We start from the raw sequence: 27,858 nt of genomic DNA on the forward strand, positions 1-27,858 counted from the left end.
GTTAAAAAGACAGACAAAATATTTTATTTAGAAACAAGTCTGCATCTACTTCATATATATATATATATATATATATATATATATATATGCAAAATGTATACATATACAAAATAACATGTACTCAGCATTCCATATTTCTGTCCTCTTGTCCTTTATGTCTAAGTGTATTTGCATGATAATCTGATCTTTGTTTAAGAATTCAACTGTTCCAACTGCTGTTTCATTACAATTATGAGATATCACAATTGGGCTACTGTGGCAATTATTATGGTGCAACCAAATGAGGATTATAACTTCATGTGGGTCTTAAAAGTAGGAGTAGATGAATTTGTGGGAATCAAATGTTATTTTCATGCATATGGTTTCATAATAACAAATGAGAGAATGATATCTCTACCACTAATCATGCACATAAATAGGATAAACCTGGCCCCATTGAAGTCAATGGGAGTTTTGCCATTGATTTCAACATGGTTAGGATTTCATTCATGAAGTCTGACCAACAAAAAATGCTTATAATTCAGAAAGAGTGTTGTATACATTTTGCCTCTAAAACTTTCAATATGGCATCAACAACCCTTTATTTAAATCCACTCAGCTAAGCTTTCCCTACATATTTTAATTAGCATACTACAATCTGCATCATCAGTTAAGATCTCAGTGTTATCATGTTGCCCCTTTCTCTTTCAGTAATTGGAAACAGAAATATATTGTAGTTATTTGTCTCTTCCAGAAAGAGTAAAAAAGAGAGAAGTTACACAGATAACTTTGATATTATGGAGTAGTGGTAGTTGCTCCATAACTCTGGTTGAAGCTAATTTCTCACTATAATCCTGATTTAAAAATAAACAAACAACCCCTAAAAAAAAAGAAGAGAAAGAAAGACAGACACATCCTTCTAAAAATGGTTATGCTACATTTCCTTTCAAAGGCAAAATTTTGGGGAAGTTTGGTAAAAATAAGAGAATGAGTTTGAACTTTTGTTCTGAAGAATGATGTCATTCACTTGAATATTTTTCTTAAGTTATTTGCTTCATAACGTTGCTATGCTTGGCGTAGAAGCTCCAAATTTCTGGTTTTGGCCATGCTGAGAAGAAATGCTTTATGGTATTTTTGAGGTCGTTAGTGGGAAAATTACAATGCTATGTAATATAAACATTTATAATGAACTACAGAAAAATATAAGCAGAAAAGAGGTTTACTTGGGGCTCATTAGAGCAGAGATCTAAATAGAAAACACAAAGAAGCAAATGGGCCAGAACCTAGAGGGAAAGAGGAAGTGTTCACCCTCACTAATGACAGGTCCTGTTATGTATTTGTATCACATGATCATATATTATTATTTTCACAGAGCCACTGCCTTATTCAGACCCAGAGTCTAAAGTCCGTGATCAGGTTGAATAGCACCCTACTCCATAAAAAGTCCCATTTAAATCAGTGAATCAGTGGACTACTCAACACTTAATTTTGCAATCTTAACATTCTGTGAAACAAGTTTTGTTTGTTTGTTTGATTCATGTTGCTTGTCTAATTTAAGCTACGGAGACCTGATTTAGGCTACAGCATATAGCAATGCAGATGCCATAATGGAATCGGTAGGAAGGCATGTAGAATTAGGGAAGAAAAAAGCATTTCCAAGTGAATTATTTCAATGTAACTCATTTTCATTTAGTGCCTAATATGGTCAAGTTATTACAAAATTATGCACTGTGGGTCTGATTCCCATTTACACTAAAGCTCCAATTAAATGCTCTTGCAGTTTAAAAAAGGCCTTGTATAAATGAAAATAAGGCGCTTTAAGATAAAAGCAGCAGTTCAGCAATAGGCTTTGCCCACGCTTTAACATTAGGTCTGTGTAACAGGGTACTGGTACCAGGGTGCATACGCACATCCTTCTTTCAAAGCTCAACACGTTACAGTTGTGTGTGCCGAGTCTCAGAGCCCAGGTCAGCTAAAAATAGCAATGTAGACTTTAGGGCTCAAACTAGAGCTAGGGATCTGAGACCCTGCAAAGGGGGAGGGTCTCAGAGCCTGGACTCCAGCCTGAGCCCAAATGCCTACCCAGCAATTTTATAGCCCCACAAACTGAGCACTGTTAGCCTGAGTCAGCTGATCAGTGCCTAACCACAGCCATGCCAGGGGGCTTTTATTGCAATGTAGATATACCCTTAAATAACGTGGGGGGTCACGTTATTGCAGGTTACAAATGGTGTTTGCTATAAATACAGGCAGCTGACCTTTAAAAGGGAGAGACTCAGGTGCCAGGAAAGACCTGGGAGTTGGTGTTTCACACTAGTCCAGCAGAAGGCCTGAGAGGCAGACAACTGTGGGAAGCAGAGCTGACTTGGAAGAAAACTCAAGTGGGGAGAGCTAAGAAGCTGTGGAAGAAGTGAGTGTGAGGACTGTGAATAGTATCCAGGAAGGTCTACTAAATGGTAGAAGCTGGGAAAGCTTCAGATAATTTGTACCTTGAGTTTATTGGGCCTAGGTTATTTCTAGAGCTGGGCAAAATCTTTCAACTGAAACTTTTTTGGTGAAATATGCAGGTTTGAGTCAACCTAAAATTTTTGCAAATTTGTGTTAATTTTGGCAAATTGTTTTGATCGAAAAAACCCCAAATTCCAAAATGAAACATTTCAACTTTTTGATTCATACACTTTTTGATTTGAAATTATCTCTATTTTTATTATTTTAAAAATTTAAATGAAAAATGCTCAAAATCAAAAGGAAATGTTGAAAATATTTGGTGTAGGGTTTAACCAAAAATGATTAAAAAAAATTTTTTTTTGAACTACCAGTGAACCGAATTATTCACCCGGCTCTAGTTGTACCTTCTGTTATTTAAATAAAGCTAACCCAATGGAAAAGGTCTTGAAGTAGAGGGTTTCTGGGGTCTTATTCTGCCAGTATTCTACAAACTGAATACCTAAGAATAGTGACTGTTGGCCAGGCCACTAATGTTATTCTCCACTCTCTTAAAAAAAACTTCCAGAAGACTTTTAACTTCTATATAAAAAGCCATCAGAGATGGCAGAAAGCACCAAAAAGTAATATCTCCTCTACACTGTAATTTTTAGACTGATCAGGGCAGTGTCAGGAATAGGATGCTTTTAGCTAAATAAATATGGCAAGAGATTAAAAAAAAAAAGAAAAGAGGCATATATTCTAAATTGTTCTTAGTGTCCAAACATTTAAAAGAAAGCAGAAGGGGAATGCAATAAATAAAAATATATCAAAATGTTTAATTAATATAAATTGTACAAGCTGTTATTATGCTTTCAGTCTCAGGTATGTCAGGGGATTTCTGACTGAAGTACATTAGCTGGAGTAGTAGGCTGACAAGTAAAGGATAAACTAGATTAAGCTTCACACTCACTGAGATTTTAAGTGCCTTTTGGTAGAGTAGTTTCTTTATTCACTTATTTTTATTATACAATCTTGTGACTAGGCTTTAAGCCAATGCTTAGTAACACACTGTGCCTAGGAAGTAACTGAATTAGTTTTTCTGTATTTACCATGTGGTGTATTTTAGGGTGTCTCATGTCCCAGGAAGAGGTAAGTGACTGTAGAAGTCAGCATTTTCCCAGCTGGAGGCTTTATAGCTCTTCTGATACAGAAACAGGGGATCAGGTAGGCAGCACTAGGGACCCTAGGATGTGAATAGGAGAGTCAACTTACATGTTGTCCTACCAGAAGACTGCAGATGTGGGAGTAGGGCAGATGGTGGTCTCCCAGAAAATCCAAGAGGGAGGTGGGAGAGTGCTAGCCACCCTTGACTATGTCTAGAAAGGTATATATTGGAAGGAGTAGGAAACCACCACCCTACTGCCTAAATAAGGACTGGGAGCTAGGTCTGAAGGTAGAATAAATTCAGGTGAGTTTCAGTGATTTCTATTAAACTTACCTGGACTTGTATAGTTTCACTTTCACACTTTGGCTATAAATTAGAATGTGCAAAGCTAACCCACTGGTACATTTGTCAAAGCTCAAGAAATGGACATGTTTTGTACAGCCCCAGTTAGGTAAAATCACTTGAATCTGTCCGCTTAGGTATGCCTTCTCCATTCTTATTACTGCTGTTCACAATCTACATGGATTTGGATTTTCATTTCCAGGCACACTGGATGAGTCATCCTTCTGAGGATTAGAACAGCAGCAAGGTGTTGATAACCAATCTAAGAAATGAAAAGATGTCATAATGGTTTCTAGCACCCTTCTGTACCTCACACTCATGCTGCTCTGCTTGTTGGGGCAGCTGAAGATCCTGCAGCCTATTTATTTTACACCTCTGACTCATTTGCAGAGGTAGAGACAAAGAATGCAGCTTCATATGCATGTAGTTACAGACCAGTCTGACTTCTCAAGTGTGTCACATTCTGATTGGGCTGTACCACAAAATACGGAAAGCTGGCTTTTGAGAGAAATAAAGGTGCATGGTTGTTTTTATGTTATGTCAGGAACATTAGGAAAATAAGCATGAACATCTTTTTGAATGCTGCAGAGAAAAGGGTTCACTGCATTTGATTCTTTTGTGAGTTCAGAGCCTTGTCATAAACGCAAACTGGACTTATGCTGGGATTTTAATAAAAATGGAAGAATATCCAAATGTTCAGTAATTTGCTTTTGTTGATATCCTAATTTAGCTGGAATTTCTTTTTCAACAATTTTCTATTCCTAGCTCTGACACTTACATATTTTAAAATTTATAAATTGCCCAGTACAGCATCTTCAGGAACTTCTGTAATATATCATTTAGAATGTTCATGTAAGAAGAATGACATGTTGGGTGAGATCTTGGGACATTCACTTAACTTTCCTGTTCCTCAATAAGCAAAATGGGGATAAAATAACATCTCAAAGAGAATGTTGTGAAGTTAAATTTATTAACTATTGGGAGGCACTTTGAGATCCTTGGATGGAAGACACACTAAAATTGTAAAATATCATTTATTATGTATTGAGTCAAATGCTGTAATTCTTATATATATTTTACTTGTTTAAAATCTCTATTAAGAACTTCAGGATTTTCCATTATTATAAAAATTCAGAGTGTAAAACTCATTAGATCAGGGTTTGTAGGGAGCCAGGGTGGCTTTCCGCCAAACCAGAGGGTAAAGAGCCACTCTCTCAGCCTGAGTGGCGGGGCCAGACCTAGCTTACTGCAACCCCAGAAGGGGCAGGGTGGAATACGAAGTACAAAGGGTGGGCCCTTTGCCCAGTGTGGGCAGCACCAGGGAGGGAGACAGACACAGGCTGCTGGCTGTTCCCTCCAGACCCTGCTGCCGAGCCAGGGGAGGCCCTGGGCCAGGAGAAACCTGACCAGGAGGAAGGACTGGGGCTATCAGGACTGCCAGCTGCCAAGTACCCGGAGGAACTGGAGGAGCCAGGAAGTAGCCCAGGCCAGCGTGAGCTAACGCGGAGGGGGATCTGGAGCTGGAGCTGCCAGCAGCTGAATACCCTGACAAGCTGGAGGGACCAGAGGGACCCGCTCGAGAGACCGGGTAGGAAGTAGCCCAGGAGCAGAACTGCACAGTGCGGTGGGTCTATTTGGTTGGCATGTTGTGGATGGTTCCCCGCTGACCCAGCGGCGGGACCCTCTCCTCCCGCCACTGTCAGGGCCCTGGGCTGGAATGCAGTGGAGTTGTGTGGGCCTGCGTTCCCCTACCCCGGCCAGCCTGCCTCGGGGAGCAGAATCCCGACAACACCACTGATTCTTGCCGGCGCTCCCCATGCCTGAGGGGTGCGCCACTGACTCTTGCCGGCACTCCCCATGTCTGAGGGCTCACCACTGACTCTGGCCGGTACACCTCCCTCCGCTAATTTCCTAGTGACAGAAAAGTGTGAGCAAGGCCTGCCAGTGAGGCAGTAGTTCCCCACCCCGCCTCCAGCGGCTCGGTGGACCAATTGAAACCTATCACAGGGTTATTTATTTTCCTGTCTCCTCCATCCCCCCAGTAGTTTCTAATTTGCCAGTAGGGTAGGGACTGCCACAAGACAAGTGTTTTCACAGGACTCTGGTATTTCCACTTCCAGTCCTAGATGTACACAGGAAATGCAGAGCAGTTTTTAATTTGATTTGTATGGCTTCAGACCATCCAAGAGGGATTGATTTCCCCCTCTCTAGTCCTACTTCCAAAGGAAGAGAATAACTGGCCTGTGAATTACCAAATCAGTCTAGGAAAATGAGTGTCTAAAAATGTGTTGAATGTATCAAACAATAGGTGGTTGGTCATAAGCATCACTAAGGATAGGTTATATATTCATTTAAAAGTGGTCTCAGAGCAGCTGTGAGGGCAATCACAAACTTCCTGGGGTTGAGTGGTGGCATCTGGATACTAGGTAGAGCCTGAGATGGCCTACACCAGTGGTTCTCAACTGTGGTCCACTGCTTGTTCAGGGAAAGCCCCTGGCGGGCCAGGCCAGTTTGTTTACCTGCCACATCTGCAGGTTCAGCCGATTGTGGCTCCCACTGGCCGCGGTTCGCCACTCCAGGCCAATGGGGACTGCAGGAAGCGGCGTGGGCCGAGGGATGTGCTGGCCACCCTTCTTGCAGTCCCCATTGGCCTGGAGCAGCGAACCGCGACCAGTGGGAGCCGCGATCAGCCAAATCTGCAGATGCGGCAGGTAAACAAATTGACCCAGCATGCCAGGGGCTTTCCTTGAACAAGTGGTAAACCACAGTTGAGAAGTGCTGGCCTGCACAGAAATGCTTGATTTTTTTTTTTTTTTTAATATTTGGAGGAGACCTAACATGCTCACTCTCCTCCAATTTTATGTTTCAGAAAGAGGTATGGGAAAGATTCCAGAGGCATCTTCTTTATATCCATATTTTTGTCCCCAGAATATTCAAAATAAATACTGTCCTCTATCGACAACTCTAAGAGATAATGGAACATGAGAGACCAAAAAGTATCACTCCATGCAGAGAAGAACAAATTGTTCCAGTTAGGTCAAAATAGTAATATAGCCCCTTCTTCACTGATTATATAACAACTGGTAATTTGCTTGATGTATTGTACCAACTATTTAACAAAAGAAGCTAGCTTAGCATATGACACAAAGGTACAGAAACTTTCACACTTCAGCTGAAGGTTGGGAACCATTGTTTGTACTCATATTGGTTCAGCATGTGGACTGAAAGGAGAAAAGGAGACCACTCAGCAAACTACTTTATTTCTAAAATTAGTGTTTTTCATTTAAGTTCTATAAAAAGTGGATTGAATTACTGTATGGGATGTCCCAGTTGTACAGTTGTTCCAGTACCTCTGTATGTAACAAACCAGGTAGTAAATACTCCTTCATAAGAACCCATTTTTGCATAGGCACTCTGGCTTGAACTGCTTTGCTCAGGCAGTCGAGACCATTATTTATGGCCATCTGGCCTGAGTCAGATCCTCTGCCCATTCATGTTTACTCTCCTGTCTGTTTCCTTTCTATTTAAACCATTAAAATAGTATTCCCATTTTAGCTTCCTCCTGGTTACTAGGAAAGCAAGGTGATACCAGCACCATCTACCCATAATGGGAAAGTGGAAGAGAAATAATAAATTCCCCAGAAACTGGTACAGTATTGATATTCGAGACTGCAGCACTCCATTTCTGCCAGCATGTGATACTAAGTGACGTTTTAAATTTGAAGTCCTTTGATCTCACTCAGTTGGATCAAGAAGATCTCTCCCAGCAGAAAGCAGGCACTGATCTCTTCTCTTGGGTCCAGAGGAGGTTGTCTTTAAAGAGGAGTTTTATCCTAAGGTATTAAAGGGTTAATGTTTCTATCTCTGTGGTGTAGTTGGTAGAAGGATGGAGGGAACCAACTCCACATTGTCCATCCTGCCACTGGGTTTCTCCTTCTCTATCTGAGGAATCCATGGGAAACTTCCTTAGGGAAGGGATTTGGTATTATTAGGATATCTTTCTGATTTTACCTTTTTCTGCCTCCCTGAGCCTGCTTTTCTTCTGTGCTGATTTCTCTATCACAGGGACCTTTGGTGAAATGTTCCTGTGACTGACAGAAACATTTTCAAATGACTGAACTCTGTATTTTACATATTTTGGCACTATGAACATACTGGGGTCAAATTCAGGCCAGTTCCAAGTGGCTGTAATTCCATACTTTGACTCACCATGCAGACTGTGCACAGTGTCTTAGGTTCTTGTCTGATGCTGTAGTTAAAGTTAGCTGTGGTACTTTTGCAAATGTCCCAGGTGTAAGTGTAATTGCCAAAAGCAGCTTTCCATTAAAATCGCCTTTTTAATGGCAAATTGTTTTCAGTAATCGTATCTTTCCGCACAATATGTAATGTCTATGTACAATAATAATATCTGTGTGCATTTTACCTCCAATCTCATACACATGCTCCAACAGATTCAGTTTTATGTGTATCTGAGTCCTCAGTGAACCCATATGAGAGGTTACAAATATTGCATGTACTGTAAGAAGCTGGGAAATTTGCTTTGAATTTTTTATTACTAGACCCTAACTTCTGCTTAAATGTTTTGTGGAGAAATGATGGAATTCCACTTTATTTTATTCATTTGAGCCCTTGGGTAATTGCCATTTCAAGATCTTCCCAATGTGATGTGTTTTCATAGAATACTTTAGCATTTCTTTTTCTGAGGAATTGAAATTTTATGAAAATGTGGGAACATACCAATGTGGTCTTGAGTCTAGTGCTTTCATAAAGAATGAGTTTGACTCAGACTTTTAATGAGTCAGAGAACGAGAGAGAGCTGTGTAATACAAGAAAAAAATTCTTACTGATTTACTCACAAGGGAAGCCTTAATGATTATTTTTGAGTACTATAAAGGAAAAATGTCTGCTTTCTAAAGGCAATTTTTTGTATCACAGCACCGATAAAAATTCAAAATCAGTAGCTTCTTTAAACACAAGCACTTTAAGAGTAGAAGTTGGAGCAAGGCATAAGTGTTCCTTGTCTATCAGCAAATATTACAATCAGTGAGGGAGTACATTGTATAAACCTGACATCCTCTTCAGATGATATGGATGAGGACAAGGGGGAGTTCAGTTTACTGTGTGTGCTTGTTTTTTTAGGAGAGGAGAGAGCTTTAAAGTTACCGCTTCTGAGAAACGAAGCATGCAATAAAATAGTTCAGTACTTCTGGTGTGATTAATATGAATGTGCTAATCAAAACAAATATCTTGTGGGACTTGTGCACACTGTTATGGAAATAGGGCATAGCCACGCCGTGTTGCTCATAGAAGAGGAGAAAAGCAGTGTTTCCTTCAACCCCTCTGGCCTCCCTACTTCAGAGACATCAGATCGGAGTTTTCTGTGTTCTTATAACAAGAGGGCACACACAAACATTCTTTCACATTCCCTTCTCATTCACACGTATTCTGTGTGTGTGCTTTTTCTCTCTCTTCCCCCTTCCTCCTCCTCTTCCACTTACCTGTTTCAAAAGCAATGGAATTTTAGATGCATTTGTTGTCTTAAAGTAATGTGGCCTGTTCCTTCTCATTACTGCATTGCATGTACGTTCCGTACTTTAATATTTATTTAATAAAAAGAACAAGCTGCGCCTGACACACTAGAACATAATCTAAGTGGATTCTGCATTTCTCTACACTAGACTCTGACTTGAGCCATTTTCAGATGTTAAGATGAGGAGCAAAGTTGACCAGCACACCAATTAAGTTCCATCATTATGTTAGGAAGAAATAAAAAATCTGTGAGGCCATTATAAAAATAATAATCAGTTGAGAGGCTTACATTGTTCAGGTTACCCACTGACATTTTTCCTAAGCAAGCCCCTTAAGGCTGAATTATGGCTGCTTTGGGTGCTAACAAAGTAAGGTGTCTAGAGTTTATGAAACATTTCTATTTTCCAATCACAAGATCCTTGATTTTCTGGATCTCTCTGCCCCTTAGGCTCCAAACTGCTACAGTATAAATCTGTAAATCAGTAAATGTTATATACCTCCTGTCTTCTGAATTAAGTGTAATAGTTGGTTCCAGAAGGGTTTCAAATGCTGGCAGTGTTAGCTATTTATTTTAATTACAGGTAGATGACAATTAGTAGAATTGTCTTGTTAATATTAATAACACTACCATTGTAAGTTTGAATTTAGCTGAGTTTAAATGAACAGTGCTCTTAATGCTTTAGATGTAAGGGTTAGCCTTTCATAGCATCCAATAAATAAACATAGTTAGTGATAAGCATTGGAACAAAACCTGGTATTCATGTATTGTTAGCAACTGAAAACATTTAAGATTATCATCTTCATTATCCATATGTGTCTGTAATGAAATAAGGTTAATTCATATTCATTGCTCTTCCTTCTATTTATAAACATAAGAAGTTAATAGCTTGGTTGAACCTATGCTTTATTAGTAATGGTAAAATATTGAAAAAGATGCTGAGATTTGTACCACTTTTGTGGCCACAAACCCTCACTCCCACCCCCGCAATTATATGAATTAGAGGGCATCAGTTAACAGGAGGAAAATTGCTTACAATGGTCCTTAATTTATTAAACACTATGTGTTATAGCAGTGTTATACACAAAGTTGAATAAAATAGCAGGAAATATAATACTTATATCTCTTGCTCTTTCCTTAGGAAGTCTTTTGCTGTATTTCTGCATTGTGTAGACTTAACAACATTTCTGGATGGATTTTGCCTGGTGCCACCTTAGAGTTTGTGTAATAACGATGACCTTAATAGTAAAAATAGAGATGGTCAAGAATTGCAATATCCTATCAAATCCACACAGATGTGGGTAATGCCTAGAAGTTCCCTTCTCAGATGTCTGTTTGGTCCATTTAGCCCAACATCGTGTCTTGGAACAGTAGCCAATGCCAGATGCTTCAAGGGTAATGAACAAAACAGGGAAATTATCAAGTGATCCATCCCCTCTCTGGCAGCCAGAGGCTTAGGGATGCCGAAGGCATGGGGTTGCATCCCTGACCATCTTGGCTAATAGTCATTGATGAACCTATCCTCCATGAATGTTTCTAGTTCTTTTTTGAACACAGTTATAGTTTTGTCCTTCACAACATCCCCTGGCTATGAGTTCCGTAGGCTTATTGTACATTGTGTGAAGAAGTACTTCCTTTTGTTTGTTTTCAACCTTCTGCCCATTAATTTCAGTGGGTGACTCCTGGTTCTTATATTATGTGAAGGGGTAAATAACACTTCCCTATTCACTTTCTCCATACCATTCATAATTTATACATCTGTCATCCCCCTCCTTAGTCATCTCTTTTCCTAGCTGAACAGTCCCAGTCCTTTTAATCTTTCCTCATAGGGAAGCTGTTCCATACCCTTAATCATTTTGTTGACCTTCTCTGTACCTTTTTAATCTCTAATATATCTTTTTTTGGAAGGGATGACCAGAACTGCACAGAATATTCATGGTGTGGGCATACCATGGATTTATATAGTATTTATGATATTTATGGTCTTGTTAGCTATCCCTTTCCTAATGATTCCTCACATTGTTAGCTTTTTTGACTGCCATTGCACATTGAGCAGATGTTTTCAGAAAACTATCCACAATGACTCCATGATCTCTTTCTTGAGTGGTAACCGCTAATTTAGACCCCATCATTTGGCACATATTGTTGGGATTAGGTTTTCCAATATGCATTCCTTTGCATTTATCCACAATGAATTTCATGTGCTATTTTGATGCCCAGTCACCCAGTTTTGTCAGATCACTTTGTAATTCTTCACTGTCTGCTTTGGATTTAACTATCTTGAGTAATTTTGTATCATCTCCAAACTTTGCCACCTTACTGTTGCCCCTTTTTCCAGATCCATTTATGAATATATTGAACAGTACTGGTCCCAGTACAGACCCCTGGGGGACACCACTATTTACCTCTCTCCATTCTGAAAACTGGCCATTTATTCCTTCCCTTTGTTTCCTAGCTTTTAACTATTGAGAGGATGCATGAGAGTATCTTCCCTCTTATCCCATGAAAGCTTACTTTATTTTAGGCCCTTTAGTGAAGAACCTTGTCAAAGACTTTCTGAAAGTCCAAATACATTATATCTACTGAATCATCCTTGACCAGATATTTGTTGACCCCCTCAAAGAATTCTAATACATTGTGAGGCATGATTGCCCTTCACAAAAGCCATGCTGACTGTTCCCCAACAAATCATGTTCATCTAGGTGTCTGATAATTCAGTTGTTTACTATAGTGTCACCCAATTTGCCTAGTACTAAAGTTAGGCTTACCATCCTATAATTGCCAGGATTGCCTCTGAAGTCTTTTTTTAAAAATTGGTGTCACATTAGCTATTCTCCAGTTATCTGGCACAGAAGATGATTTAAGTGATAAATTTACATACCACAGTTAGTAGTTCTGCAACCACTCCTTGACTGCTGCTAATAGGCACTCTTGGCCTGTTTCTCCAGTTTTATTCTGAGGCAACTACATTGAATTTGGTGGTAAAAAACTAGTGGAGAACCATGTCTTCTAATATTAAAATACTCCTTTGTACCTCACTGCCCTCATAAATCACTATTATTTTCACAAAAAAAAACAAGTGAAGGAAGAAAACATGGGGTAAGGAAGGCAGATCAAATCAATCGATTTTTTTTTGCTTTGATGGAATAAAAGGTGTTTTTTTCTTTCTATTTTAAATACGGTGGCAGTATCCTAATACTAAAATAAGGACAAAGTAAGTAGATGATATATTTTACTCTATTTCCTCTCTTTTTATACTAACATCATAGTATGAATAATACAGTCACTGAGTGGAAACCAGTAACTCTAGATGATTCCTTAAACTGGTTTGGGGACACTGAGAATTGTATAAGTTATAAACACTTGTTGAATTTCTTAGAGAACAGTGCTTTACCATATTACCCCCCCTTTTTTTTATGTTTTACCACTTTTTGTATCAATCATCTTAAAAACAAAAATCAAAGCAAAGAGCACCATATTAGAGGTTGGATGATTTTAATAAATCATTCATTCTTTGAATGTCAGCATTTCAAAAATGCTTTCATTGGACACACAGGTCATTTTGTGACTGGGTGAGTATAAGTCTTTGCTTTCTGGAAATACTTGCTTAAATGTTTAGGTTATGGTAAACATTCCAGCCAAAAAACTCATTAGTTAGACTATTCACAGAAAGTAAACACTAGGGGACAGACCCTCAGATGGTGTAAATTGCTGTAACTCCATTGAAATCAGGGAAACTTTTTTTTACTATTTACACTAGCTGATGGTTTGCCCCAAAAGGGCTGCAAATGCAGTCAGTGTACTGATTTTAAAACTTCACACAAATATTAGTGAACTTTGTGTGTGTGTATTTCCTGCCCTAGATGTAATGTCACACTGAAAAAAAAAGTGTATGTGGATGACAGTAAAAAAAGGATAGTGACTGTGGTGTTTTGGAGTGCTATATTGCAAATGTCTGTTAAGAAAAAAATATCCTGGTTTGAATCTTTCAAATACTGTCAACTATAAATATTAAAAGGTGGTTTAAACGTTTAGGCCTAGCAGTCTTGAAAAGTTTCCCTTTATTCTGTGATATTTCATATTCTATCTATCCTGTTATGATTTTCTGTGAAATTAAATGTGGTTATTATTATTATTATTATTTCTTGCAGTGTCCACAATATGCGAAGCACTTTCTACTAAAGAAGGACATGACTTGTGTCCTGAATGTGCTTATCTGTTCCAAACCATATGCTGGAAATTATATCAATCATATTGTTAGAAAACAAGGCACATTTGACAGTTCAGTTTAAGTTACTGAATTTAATTACCTAGATCAATGTCAGTCCCAGGATTTTGTCCACATACCACTTGGGAATATGACAGAGGCTGCCCATTCAGGCATTGCACTATTTATTTTTCTTGTTTCCTTTTTTAATGGGCAAAGTTATAGAGGCTTTGTGAGACAATTGTAGAACTGGAAGGGACCTTGAGAGGTCATCTCGTCCATTCCCCTGCACTCATGGGAGGACTAAGTATTATCCAGACCATTCCTGAAAGGTGTATGTCTAACCTGCTCTTAAAAAGCTCCAGTGATGGAGATTCTACAACCTCCTTGGCAATTTATTCTAGAGCTTAACCACCCTAACAGGAAGTTTTTCCTAATGTCCAATCTAAATCTTCCGTGCTGCAATTTAAGCCCATTGCTTCCTGGCCTATCCTCAGAGGTTAAGAAAAACAATTTTTCTCCCTCCTCCTTGCAACAACCTTTTATGTACTTCAAAACTGTTATCATGTCCCCTCTCAGTCTTCTCTTTTCCAGATAAACAAACCCATTTTTTTTCAATCTTCCCTCATAGGTCATGTTTTCTAGACCTTTAGTCATTTTTGTTGCTCTTCTCTAGACCTTCTCCAATTTGTCCACATCTTTCCTGAAATGTGGCTCCCAGAACTGGACACAATACTCCAGTTGAGGCCTAATCAGCATAGAGTAAAGCGGAAGAATTACTTCTCATGTCTTGTTTACAACACTCCTGCTAATACATCCCAGAATTATGTTAGCTTTTTTTGCAACAGCGTTACACTGTTGACTCATATTTAGCTTGTTGTCCACTATGACCTTCAGATTCCTTTCTGCAGTACTTCTTTCTAGGCAGTCATTTCCCATTTTGTATGTGTGCAACTGATTGTTCCTTCCTAAATGAAGTAGTTTGCATTTGTCTTTATTGAATTTCATCCTATTTACTTCAGACCATTTCTCCAGTTTGTCCAGATGATTTTGAATTTTTATCCTATCCTCCAAAGCATTTGCAACCCCTCACAGCTCGGTGTTATCTGCAAACTTTATAAGTATACTCTCTATGCCAGTATCTAAATCATTGATGAAGATATTGAACAGAACCAAAATCCATTCCTGCAGGACCCCACTCGTTATGTCCTTCCAGCATGACTGGCAACCACTGAAAACTACTCTCTGGGAACGATTTTCCAAGAGTTTTTCACCCACCTTATAGTAGCTCCATCTAGGTTGCATTTCCTAGTGTTAGATCGCCACAAAAGAATCACATGATACAACAACAGAGCAGTCTACTAAAAAGTCTTATGATATGCTCCTCACTTACAAATACTGGAATCATGCTGGTGGAAGCTAAACTCTAAACCTGTACATCTGCTTCAGATATAAGGGAAATATTGTGACCTGAAAAAGCAATACACTTCTATCCATGTTATGACCTATAGATGTCATGGGTAAAAATGGGCAAATAGTGGAGAAAGTTATTCACAAACATATTGCAAATTCTGTTTAACACTATTCATCTCATGTATTTGCTTTCTGTGAACATACACACAAGTGAAATTGTTAGACAGGTGTTTTTGGAAAGAGAAAATCACAACTACTTGGGTGCATTTGGATATATCTGCCTAGTCACACTAGGTATAAATGTACAACCATCGGGAATGCACCTTGAGAGTTTGGGAGCTGGAAGGGAAGGAGAGAGGTTTTAGCAGAGGAGCAGAATAGCAAAAAATAAAATGCCACCACTCCCAAACAAAGCAGAAATGGTGAGGAGGTGGTGGTGGATGCTGTGCCATTCTCAGGAGATGGAGAGGTTTGAACTGTGACTGTACCCGTGATCCATAAAAGCAAAGCTTCTCTCTACTCTGAAAATTTAGAGATAATGTAGCACATACAATGTGCTGTACATCTTCCAGACCAAGAACCATTTAGATGAATCAGGCAGCAATTAACAGTCAAGACGTTATGGGCTCTAAATGACAGAGAATGAGTGGATGGCATGCGGAAATCCTTTCGTGGCTGTGGCCTGTATGAACAAGCCTTTGGTATTTAGTATTCTCTCTGTACATTGCTGGGTGTGTACATAAGGATATTAAACACCACTGATGAAAAAGGATGAAGTAGTTAGGCAGCAAAGGCACAGGAAAGAGTGCCACAGAAATGCAGTTAAAGCTGGAGTGGTATGTGGGGTGGGAAGATTAACACAGTCATTGACAGTGTTCCCAAAATCTGTGGCCAGAAGTCTAGTGCTATTGCAATGACTTGGACAAGGATGTATGTCTGCTCCCTTTGCAGCTAGGACCGAACACTGTAATTCTAGTGAATAGTTATAGATGGCAGAAAATAGAGCCTGGGAAAATGAATCAATATACTTGCTAGATATTATTCTTTAACATTTATTTAACAGTAGCACACAGATGACCTGATCAGCATATGCGCCTTGCTGGGCTATCAGCTGTACAAATATACAACTAGACATAGTTTCTGCTCCAAAAAGGTTTTATAAAATATTGTTATATACAGAATATGACAGTTAACATAGTTCCCTAAGCCCCTTGCCAGAGACTTGCCATGGAGACAAATGAGAAAGATAAAGATATGCAGCCTTTGCAAATAGGACTGTGTAGTTATATGTGTAACCCACTCCAGCCAAGTGTAGGTTTTCATCCCTGTCTGGTGGCTGGGCCACAAATGACACTGTGTATCTTGTGGGGAACACCCAGCCACCCTCATGTTCATTCTTATAAAATGATTGTGTGGTATCCAGTGCAAAGTTTGTCATGTTGGGTGTCTTCGAAAGGCTCATGATGCACTGAACATTGTTGTTATAGTAATGTTATAGGTTGTAATTTCATGTATATAGTTATGAGGCTGAAAATGTGTCCTCATGGCTTAAAACAAGCCCAGGCAAAACTCTCCAGATAACACCATGGGAGAATGTCACAGTGATGTCTGTCTGTGATGGGTTTGCATAACAGAATTTAGTCCTTTAGCTGAAACAGTAGAAACTCATTCTTTTATTGCTGAAGGTCCAGGGTTCAATCCTCCTGTCAGCTCAGTGAATACAGAAGTTGCACAAAATGCAGTTACCTTGTGAAGAATGAAAAACAAAAGTAAATACAGTAACTGTTCTATTCAAACAATACAATCTGGTCTCCAGTGGAATATACAATTTCTCTAAAGTTACCAGTGGTACAGGACTCTGTTTGCTCTAATGCCTCCAGTGAGAGTCATATAGGAAACTCCCCCAGTTCTAAGATTCTTGACCCTCTGGGGCACTTGTAGGCTAACTTGAAGGCTCTGCTACGTGATACACATTTTCTTAGCTCATGGGCTCCACCTACTTCTAGTCCAGCTGCGGTCAGCCAACAAACCACCTGCCCGCTGGAGTTGCTGCCTTGCAGATCTAACTGCCTCAGGCCATTAGGGACTGACTGATTTTTTTTATCTTTTTCTGGTTCTCTGAGCCCACTAAACTGGTTTTCTTTGGCTCACATCATTCTATTTTGTTCTGTTTTCTCTACAGTTCCTTAGAGCCGGACTGGCCATTTCCTGGATGCAACCTGGGCTCCTGGCAGAGTGCCATATGAGCCACCTTGTCAGCGCTGTTACTATTCAGGCTCACAGTGGAAAAAACATATAGGGAGACATGTCATGTGAAGGCAGCCAAATCTTTATGCTCCTTTTATGCTGCTTCAAGCTCCCAGTAGAAAGTGCTTTTGAGGGACCCTACATCATAGAATACAGTTGTCTAAGTATCCCAGCCTAGACATGTCAGTGCCTTGGACTCTGGGCTTGGCACTTCATAACTGAGAGCATCAGCACTTTGGAACCCCATCCTTTATCTGGGCAGATGGACTCAGTTTGAACTGAAGTGCTTATGCACTAAATTGTGAGTCACTAAGGTGCCACAGCTCTCCTCAAACCACAGATACTCCCAGACTAGGATACATCCTAAACAGGATCATAAAATGTAGAGATCTTCATTGCATTTTCTGCCCAGAATATCATGAAAGGAGTTTGAAAGTCCAGACTTTAGCTGACATGAGAATCCCCGTGGTGCTTTCTGCTGGGAGCCAAGAAAAAGACTAGCTGTGAGGATGAAACCTCAAACTTGCCTCGGAAGGAACCTTAGGGAAGAAATGGCAGAAAAAATAATGAAAAAAATGTGATCTGTAGCAAACCAGGTTATTGTGAACATAGACCAGAAAGAGTACCGAGGCCCGAACTGGCTAGGGCAGCTTCACTGGTTAAAGCTTAGAGACACCATTTCCTGTGCTGACTGGAGTCAGAAGGGAACTAGCTGGATTGTTCCGGTGCCCCTGAGGAACCTGATGTTGGCATATGCTCAGCAGGACAGGGCTCTTGATCAGGCCTATCTTGGAAGGAAAAAATAACTCTTAGACAGGAACATCTCCTGAAGTGATGTGTTCCAGAGAGATGTGAACCAAGAGTGAGATTCCTGCCTAGCTGGTATCTTTAGAGAAGCAGAATTGCAGGTTAAGTGATTTTCCCTTCTGTCTCTGTTAGGAAGGAATTTTCAAAGCATGTGGTGATATACACAGCATAATACTCCCTATGCCTGCTTATCACCTTCTACCTGTCTCCCAGTAGCATACTCCCACTGTGAGAGAGAGAAAATCTATGCCCCAGTGAATTGCTTTGGCCCCCATTCTTCTGACAATGGTTAGGTCATCCAGTCATAGAAAAGATAAAAAAAAACCCCAATATCGGCAGACTTAGGTCACAACTTAGGACAGTTTGTGACTTAGGAATGATCTATATTCAATGATTAAATTGCTTGCTATGGATACAGAAGTTTTACCAACTCCAGTCACAAGTATACACAGGAAGCATCAGATAGCTCCAAGGATGGGAGTACAAGCTGACTCCATTCTAGGGAAGATATTTTATATTTGTTGCCTTTCCTGCCCAGAAAAGACATGCATGATTTAAGGTCATTGACAGAATTACTGTGCTTTCAGAAATGATATTCTTATTAGTAATTAATAAATAGTGCCTTTGAGATTTACATTTTCTTCTAGAAATGAGGCTGTGGTGCTCTTTGTGTGCTGTTTTCCTTCCTTTTTAGCCTTTTAATCACTTCCTGATAAACAGAAAGAGTAAACAGGTATTAAGACATCTAAAGGCAATCTGAAAATGCAGCTATCTTTGACAGCCTGCAATGCTAGATATACACTAGACTCTTGTAAATTAGCAGTCATCTCACAGAGTCTAAGAGTGAAAATAAGTAAAGGAAAAGTGTCTTAGTGCTCTCTGCAGGAACCGCTTTCAGCAGATTAGGGGTCAAATGCATTTACAGAATAGTAGGGGAAGATGCTTGCACTGTCACAGTGTACTCCTAGAGAGTACTCAACCTTAGACATGCTCGTCCTGCCCATTTGGATACCCAAAATGAAAAAATAAATCCTTTTCAAGTCATTTTGTCTTTGAGACTAATTAAAGTACATAGTGAAATCAGGAAAACAAAACAATGTTCCGCAGTCTCTGGCTGTCTGGCATATCAACATATGGCCACCAGCGGAAAGTAATAAGTTGCAGGACAGAGCCCAAGCTAATGAAAGCTGAGGATAATGCAGGGGAAACATTTGGGCCTGGGAATATGGGGATGAGAGGCTAAGGTAAACAAACTGGTAGTCCTCTAGTTTAAAATACACTGAGATTAAACTGTTTTCTATGGAGTGAAAGGCCGTAAGTCTGATTTTTAATCAAATGTTGTTTAAAACTATATTTTTAATTACTGCTTCACTTGAAAACCTGCTTAAATTTGATGAATGGGGGTGCTAACACTCCAGTTCATGGTGTGATGCCCAAAGTTCCAATGTGACACCAGGCTGCTGTGCAGTAAACTGATTTGTTAACCCCAGAGAGCTGTTGTAATAGTGTTTGGCAGAAGGATGATTATGGTGCTTTGCTGGTTAGTGCATGAAGCTTTTTTTGGCCTTTACTTAGGAGGAAGTTGCCTGCCAATAAACAGTATGGACTATAATGATGGAGGGAAGGGAATTCAGAGGAAAGGAAAGGGTTTATTTGTGGATTCAGGCCAGTTATTGTTATTACATTAAAATCTAGTGGTTGAGGTGGGGATTGGAAAGCGAAGAGCCTATCCTGAATAACTAAGGACTACACACACAATACATAAAGCAAGAATAGTTTGATTTTTCTCTCTCTCTTGCCTACAATGAATATAACTTCATCGAAAACAATCATGTGACTGGGATTTTTTTTTTCACACTGGACCCATTATTCTTATTTGTGTTATATTACAGAAACTCTACTTACTGTATGAAAGTTTCCATCTCGCTGACCGTGGGTGAAAATGACACCGGACTCTGCTACAATTCAAAGATGAAGTACTCTGAAAAAGCTGAACTTAGCAAAAGCAAGGAAATCTCGTGCCCTGACATAGAGGATTTTTTAATTCCTTATAGAGAGCCTGAAATCCTGTGGTATAAGGTAAGGAATACAGAAGACTTCTGTTGCCTTCAACAAAATATTCTGTCAAGTTCTGATTCATTTTCAATAATCTCAACATTTTATTTGGATGTGATATACAGCTTGGATGGATTTAAGATGCAATAATAATAAGACAAGGAGGGATAGGATGAAAAAGGAACTAGACCATAAAGTGTTTTAATGTACTAGCCTTTTAGTTGTAGAGGCAAGGATTCAAATGCTTTCTTAGGTAACACTGAAAATTCCTTATTTGGAATCTTCTTATTGCCATCTAGCTGTATCACAAAATAACCAAATACTTGGTGGTCCTCTTTCAACTGAAAAGTCCAAAACTGGAAAAGAAAAAATGTTACCAGGGTGGTCTGGTATGGTACACATTGGTAAGGCTGGGTGGGGAAGCAGACAGCAATTGTCTGCACTATGCCAGATTCAAGCTCATGCTATTAGAATGATTTCCTCAATTTCCAAATATGAAATTCACTCAGAAAGATATGAAGAGAAAACATATTTGAAGAAGAAGCTGTGCACACTTTTTACTTGCGTGCACAATTTAAATTGTACCTCATACAATTCAAAAAGAATCCCATGTTTTCAATAATATTAAAACTTCAAATCTCACCAAGAATAAAAACTCAGGTTTAAGGCTTGTGATCTGCCCATTTTTCGTACAATTATGGGAAGAAAAGGGAAATGACAATGTCCCAGAGAGAAAATTAGCTTTCACTTCAAATATCCATATTTCTCTATGGTTTATTGATAACTTTATTTCAACATTGTGCATTAATTTGGTTTTCTGGAGAGTTATTTCGGCCCTGGTTCTGCGAGGTACTTGTTAAATGCAGCTCCCATTGACTGCAGTTGGAATTGAGGGTGCTCAGCACTTTTCAGGAGGCACTTTGCACCTTGTAGGATCTGTTTCTTAAAGTACCCTAGTTATTGGATAAACCAAAATAGTTCTGATCTTATAGGTAAACCTGAAATAAGTTTGTGTATACAGGAATAATTAACTGTAATTTTCCAGTTGAAACATATTTCACTATGCTTTCTAATTATAAAAACATACAGATTTACCTAGCCTCATTATGGGTACTTGTAAATAGTGTACATAACATTGTATTGTCCAGTGATTATAAAGAATTATAATCTAGGAGGATTCTGGCTGAGCCACTGCCTCTGAAAATGTTATGCAGCCCAACTAGTAGCTTCATCTGAAATATGCTATCTAAGTGTAAGGGGACTGTTGCCCCCTTACTAACATTCAGTGGGGGTGTTTTAGTTGCTAGCTCCCAGTACTAAAAAGGGGGAAGGGTCGATGGGGCATCAGGACCCTGAAACTGCTAGTCCCCAGGAACAATGGGGAGAGGCCAGTGCTCCAGGTCAGCCTGAATGACAGGGCGGTCAGGCTAATCAGGGAGTCAGGAGGCCAGGGAGGTCCCATCCTCCCTGTGACCTGGATTTGCTTGGGTCAGACAGAGTGGGGCCGAGCTAAGGAGAAAGCAGGGGCCTGAGCTGAGCTGGGGAGCAGAGCCATGCCAGATCCAGAGAGAGCAGCCCCTGTCCTGGGAGCAGAGCTGCAGCCCCAAAGCCAGAGGCACAGCCCAGACAGAGCAGACTTGCCCTGAGAGGAGAGCTGCAGCAACCAGAGCCAGAGGGGCCAGAAAAGCAGCCCATGAAGCAGGTCAGTGCTGGGAGCAGAGTCACAGAAGCAGCCTGCAGAGCAGACCTGTGCTGGGAGCAGAGCTGCAGCAACCAGAGGCAGAGGGGCCAAAGAAGCAGCCCAGGGAGCTGGAGGCAGAGCAGCGGCAGCAGTGCTGAGACAGAGTGGCGGAGCTGGAGCAGTCTGGAGCTGGGTGCAGTGAGCAGCTGAGGAGACGGATGGGGACCCTGGGCAGCGAGCCCAGCACAGGGAGATGCCTCAGCCAAGAGGCTCTGCAGGCCAGGCTTGGATTGTAACCCCGACAGGGTGGGGACAACACTGAGAAGAAGGGTCCTACCACTTAGAGCCTGAGAGCATGTGGCCACCACCAGAGCAAGTCTCCAACCCACAGCATCCCTACAGCACAGCCAGGGCCTGAGGAGAAGGCCTGGGACTTACAAGGAACAGACTGTGAACTGCCCTGACATTGCAGAGACACTGTTTGTGATGTTCCCTGCCACAGAGTGGGTTAATGTGTTTCTTTTAACCTCTCCCATTTTTTCTTATTCTTTTTAAAATTTATTGTTGATTAAATAGCTTGCATTTACTTTAAATTGTATGTAATGGTCAGTGGGTCAGAGAAATGCCCATTGCAGAGAGAGTACCCTGGAGTGGGGACACCCTAGCCCCTGTCCTAGGTGATCACAGCAGGGTTGGGAGTTGAGCCCCCCAGGAATCCTGGGCCCAGCCTTGTTGGGGTTACGAGGACTCTGTCAGGCAGGAGAGGAAGGGGAGTTCTCAAGGGCAGGGAGGCCACTGGGTAAAGGAAGTGGGAGCGAGGACTCAGATCCTTTCGCTAGCCCACTTCACTGGGGTAGTGCAGAAGCCAGGAAAGTTCCCCACAGTAGCGGGACTATTCCCCCGCTTACATAATATTTAAAATATGTAATAGAATACGTATCTAAGGATTTAAAATGTCAAAAACTATTTTCCCTTGGTAGGTGGCAAAGTTTCATAAAAGACCATTGTGGGTTTTCATGTGCATGGACATATGTCTATTCTAAAAAATAGTCTGAATGACATTTATGAAACTAGCCTATATGCTATATACGCAGCAAGCTGCTATGCTGGGCAAAATGAGCAGATTATTTTGTACTGTTACATCAAAAGTCTCAAGGACATTAGTCCATTGGCCTGTAACTTATTTCTTAGAAAGATGAAGAAGTTTGGAAATCGCTGAAAAATATCCAAAAGCATGCAGCTATATCATGTTTTACTTTAATTATCTGAAATCTAACTAAGGCAATTTAAAAAAAGAGAAAAAAAAATAACCACACAAGGGGAAACCAGTAAAAATTGCCAACACATACACACATTCTTAGGCCATAACAAATTTCAACCTAGTGGATGGGCCCACTTATCAAACAACGAAAAAAGAATATATTTCAGCATGAATGAAACATACAACTCTATCAGTAGCCATTAAAATTGGGACACGTTATATTTTGTGTACATATAAATAGTACAAATTAGACATTGCGTTATCTCACTGAGTCAATAGTAAGATCATTGATAAGTTAAACTTTTCAAAGCAAATTCTAAGATGCTTTCAGGTATGGAGATGCAACTTGCTTCCTTCTTTTTTTTTCTCATTCGCTCCTGCTTCCCTCCTTTTTGATTAATTATTGCTTTACAATGACTTCCCATGTCCTCTAGCTGTCATTAACATAATGAAGATAAAAGTTTTTTGTATATGTAATTGTCCCAGAGACAACATTAATTAGATAGGAAGAATAGGAACTCTTCAACAATATTACTTCAGAGTACCATCATTAAGGGAATAAATTCCCTGCCTTTCTGGCATCTAGACAGCTCTCATGTGACTCAATGAAGTAGAATATTTGGGCAACTCAGTGTATGTGAGATGTCATAAGTAATTATCTAAGCCATTTCCTAGGCTCTTTGACTTGGGCAGTGTTGTCAATAATCACTACGTTTAAATACAAGGACTTCAGTCATGGGTGTATTATATTGTCATTGAACAGGAATGCAAGGCAAAAACATGGAGACCGAGTATTGTGTTCAAAAAGGACACTCTCATCATCCGGGAGGTTAGAGAAGATGACATTGGAAATTACACTTGTGAGTTAAAATACGGAATCTTTGTTGTCAGAAGAACTACAGAATTAACAGTTACAGGTAATTTATAGGCTCCTAATATCTCTTTCTGATATTGTAAAGAATGACATTGCCTTTTTTTGTTTTAGGTCATTTGTGATATACATTGCAACTACTTAGCCAGAGACAAAAGTTTTGATGATTGTCGTTGCCTAGGTGATGTGCCCAAACAATCTTACAAAGTTCCAATTAGTGTGCACAGCGCTCTGAATGAGGTCTAGGTTGGGGCCTGTTTTAGAGACTTGTAGGCAGCTTAGGTTTCTGAATGGGAAATGGAGAGTGCGTTCAGTTTTTGGTAGGATAGGTAGCTTGGAACCTATACTATGTATGGCAGAAAATAACATGATGGAGCCCACTATATTTGTTTGTGGAATGCTGCCTTTTGAATGCAACACTTCTAGAACTAATGTTGCTATGTCAGAGCGGCATCATTCTAGGAGGTACCTTCCAGAGGAATACTACCATGATTCTTCTCCATCAGGCCCACCGGCACAACCATCCAGCATATCAATCATATTGTGCACACCTGTGAATACTAACGGTGAAATCCTGAGCCCATTGAAGTTAACGGCAAACTCAGACTGATTTCATTAAGGCCAGAATTTCACTCCATGTATTCCACATCCATCTAGCTCTAGTTCTAATTAAAAAAAAAATCCTATAATGGCTATATCTTCTGAAACATAACATTGGTGACAGGGGAAAAGATGCTTTTAATATAATTTACATTAAAACCTTCAACATCCTACATAAGTTACATCATGATTTGATCTTGCACGTACTGTAATAGCAATATACTCTATTCCAGAAAACAACCTTTCTGCATAAGGGTTAGTCCAACCGTTTTTCAACTGTTCCGTCCTCTCCAAACCTCAGTATCACAAGGACCTGTCCTAATGTAGAAAGAATATGGCACAGCGCTATCCAAGGAAAAATTGTACTGAATTGATTTCCAGAATTATTTGGTAATATTGGGAGATCATATATGTGCTATATCTTGGGTCTTCAGATTGCAGTGCACTTGTCATTTCCAATGCAACATTCCTTAATAGCTGGCAAAGTTTAGGTTTTCCCTGGGGATTGAAGGTGAAATAGATTCTTAGTTGCCTCAGCAACACAAAAAAAAATAAAAAAAAAAGAAGCTAGTGGCAGTGTGTTTGGAGTAGGAAACAAAACATACAAAGAAAGAATCTTAGAGCAGAAATATCCACTTCCGGTTCTCTTTGTTTCTCTGCTAAGTCCAATATAAATGTATATCTCATCTGGCAGTTAATTACTGTGTTTATAGTATGCCTCGATCTGCGATTGTGGAAACATTTCTGAGTTTATTAGAAATTTGTTTTCTTATGTGCTAATGAATCTCAGTATCGTCCATCTTGCACTGCTCCCACCCAAAATATGAGAAGCTAAACGTAAACCTCATGATTTGTAACTTCCACTTATTAGATTAGTCAATTATATATCTGGAAATTATACCGTGTGTTGATTTGAGAGAAATTCAGACAATCAATCATGTTTTCTTTAAGCACAATATCCAGTTTCTCTTCATATTTTTTCTTGTATATGAAATTGATTTATTTGGTGACTAGAAGCAGGCAATTACTCTCTAGTGATTATGCTAACAGTAAATATCAATATACCCTGTTTGACTCTCCTGAAGGAGAGCAGAGATAGAGGAGTGCTGTAGTTAATTTATTTCAAAATAAGGCTCCAATTATCTTCTCAATGTATGATTATGCTCTTGAGTAGTACATAATCTTTCAGCTCTCCAGTATTCTCTCAATCACTTTGGAATGGTGCTTCCACTGCAAAAATATATCTTACTGGTAAATTTGGTGTGCAGTGTTGTTTGAAGCAGACTAAAACTACAGCTACTGAAAAAGGAATAAGAGCAGTATGAAGACATGCACTCACATAATTTGTGATAAAGAATGTTCATTCGTCAGTTATGTAGTTTCTGGGGGAAAGCTCTATACTTAATGTGAAATGAAAGTGTGACCACTCAAGAAGAGACTTGGCTTACTTTTGAAGTGTTTTAAAATGAATGAGATTAAGAGAGGAGAGCTGCATGATTTCTGTATCTGACAACCAGGGAAGATGTAAGAACCAATTTGTTGCAGAGCATCTTAGCAATTTTATTTGTTTTGGTATTACTGTGGTTCTGCATGTTGTCTTTATATTTATGTGACTAAGCTAAAGAAATAGATACACTAGTATTATGATCAGTTTTCTTCTTTTAATACATGCCATAGGCTACAGTCAGTAACCATGTTATATTATTATTTGACACGTGTTTGGTAGGAAGACATGCAGACATTAAATATGTCTTATGTTCTGTTTATGTACTGGTGAAAAAGAGTTTATTTTCCAAGTGACATACATTGCAATTTATGTGAGATTATTTCTGTTGTGTTTAAAAATAGCTTAGACTTGAATTCAGGGGTCAGAGAATAAATGTCGCATCCTGATTAAAAACATAAAGTTGACACCTTTTACTAAATTAGCTATAAATGAACTAGCTAAAAGCACTCCCCCACCATATGTAGAGGTAGGGCATATCAAGTGAATATATGTGTGGGCCGACTTTTAGACTGATAGATGGGTCCCTTTTCTTCACTGATATAACCCTTTTATCCTCACTCATCCTCCTTGCGAGTCCTTTCATCCTTGTCTATTCTTCCCCCATTTATCACCCTGCATCATTTATAAACTCCTGAAGTTTGTAATGTATATGGAACCACTACTGGCAGCTAATTCCATTAACAAATCTACCTCCCCCAAAAACTAATCATAAGAACCAGTCCTAATACTGTGAAGTTTCTATGCTAAGCCATTTGTGACTTACAACTAGCCAAATCCAAAATTATGGAGGTGTTCAGAAAGTGAGAGCAATGAGAGTAGTTCTTATGAGACAACCCCCCGCCCCCGGCACCTATTATGTAAGGTTAGCACATCTAGCTGGAAACTAGTGACTCTCCATAATCTACAACTATTCCTCTGCCTATTTTTCCATATTCTGATGCAGCAAATGTGTGGTTATTTTCTGGTGTTTGTGTGTTTGTATGCATTCATGTTTAATAAATATTGTCTTTAGGCTTCCTGCCTCTGTCTGTGGTGGGAAGAACTCTTCTGGGGTGTATTGTATTTCCATCCTGTGCAGAATGTGTTATGTGAAATCCATGAGCCAGATGCTCAACTGGAATAAATCACCATAATTCCACTGAAGCTGAGGATAAAGATCTAGACCTTTATATTAATACCTTTTCTATCATCAAGTAAAATAGTGAATGTTGCAAAAAGGGATTGTCATCTGGTTGGCGACAGGGGGGCCGTGTTAAATCAAATGCAGAAGTGGATTAAAACAAAACATGCATACACAGTTGTTTTTTTTTTTTTCTCATCTAACTGCCAGGTGAATCAGGCAGTGGGTGGAGAAACATAATTGCAGGAAGTTTCCGTCAAATCTATTTACATAAAATTTTCATTCCATTTTGGCTGTCCACAGCCCAGATCAGAACAACAGGGTAAAAAAGGTTTTGGCAGCTAGCATCACTTTAGAATCAATAGGTCAGCTGTGAACAATTTACATTGAAATCCATCTTTCGCATTATAGGGCTATTGGAAATCTACTTTTATGCAGATAAAGTTACTTAATAAGAACAACATTTTAAAATGAAATGTCTATATTGTAACTGATCTTTCCTGTATCTAGTAAGTTCAGTATTCTGTACACTATTATGTTCTATAATGAAACAGCAAAGTTGTTTAGACCTCCAGAGGATGATGAACTTTTGCTGGCTGAATGGGGTAGGAAAGATGATCCAGTGGTTAGGCCACTAACCTAGAACTCG

General features: G+C 39.5%; 1 protein-coding gene across 2 annotated transcripts in view; it reads left to right on the forward strand.

Annotated features, from left to right (window-relative positions):
- IL1RAPL1 (interleukin 1 receptor accessory protein like 1) overlaps positions 1–27,858 on the forward strand; it is a 1,122,430-nt gene that overhangs the window by 667,116 nt on the left and 427,456 nt on the right. For both annotated transcript variants that reach the window (XM_073328235.1, XM_073328244.1), the window contains 2 exons: positions 20,007–20,193; positions 23,875–24,028. In XM_073328235.1, coding sequence (XP_073184336.1) covers positions 20,007–20,193; positions 23,875–24,028 — 341 coding nt within the window. The remainder of the gene's footprint in view (positions 1–20,006; positions 20,194–23,874; positions 24,029–27,858) is intronic.

Source organism: Lepidochelys kempii, chromosome 1 (assembly GCF_965140285.1).
Source record: "Lepidochelys kempii isolate rLepKem1 chromosome 1, rLepKem1.hap1, whole genome shotgun sequence".
NCBI classification, from domain to species: Eukaryota; Metazoa; Chordata; order Testudines; family Cheloniidae; genus Lepidochelys; species Lepidochelys kempii.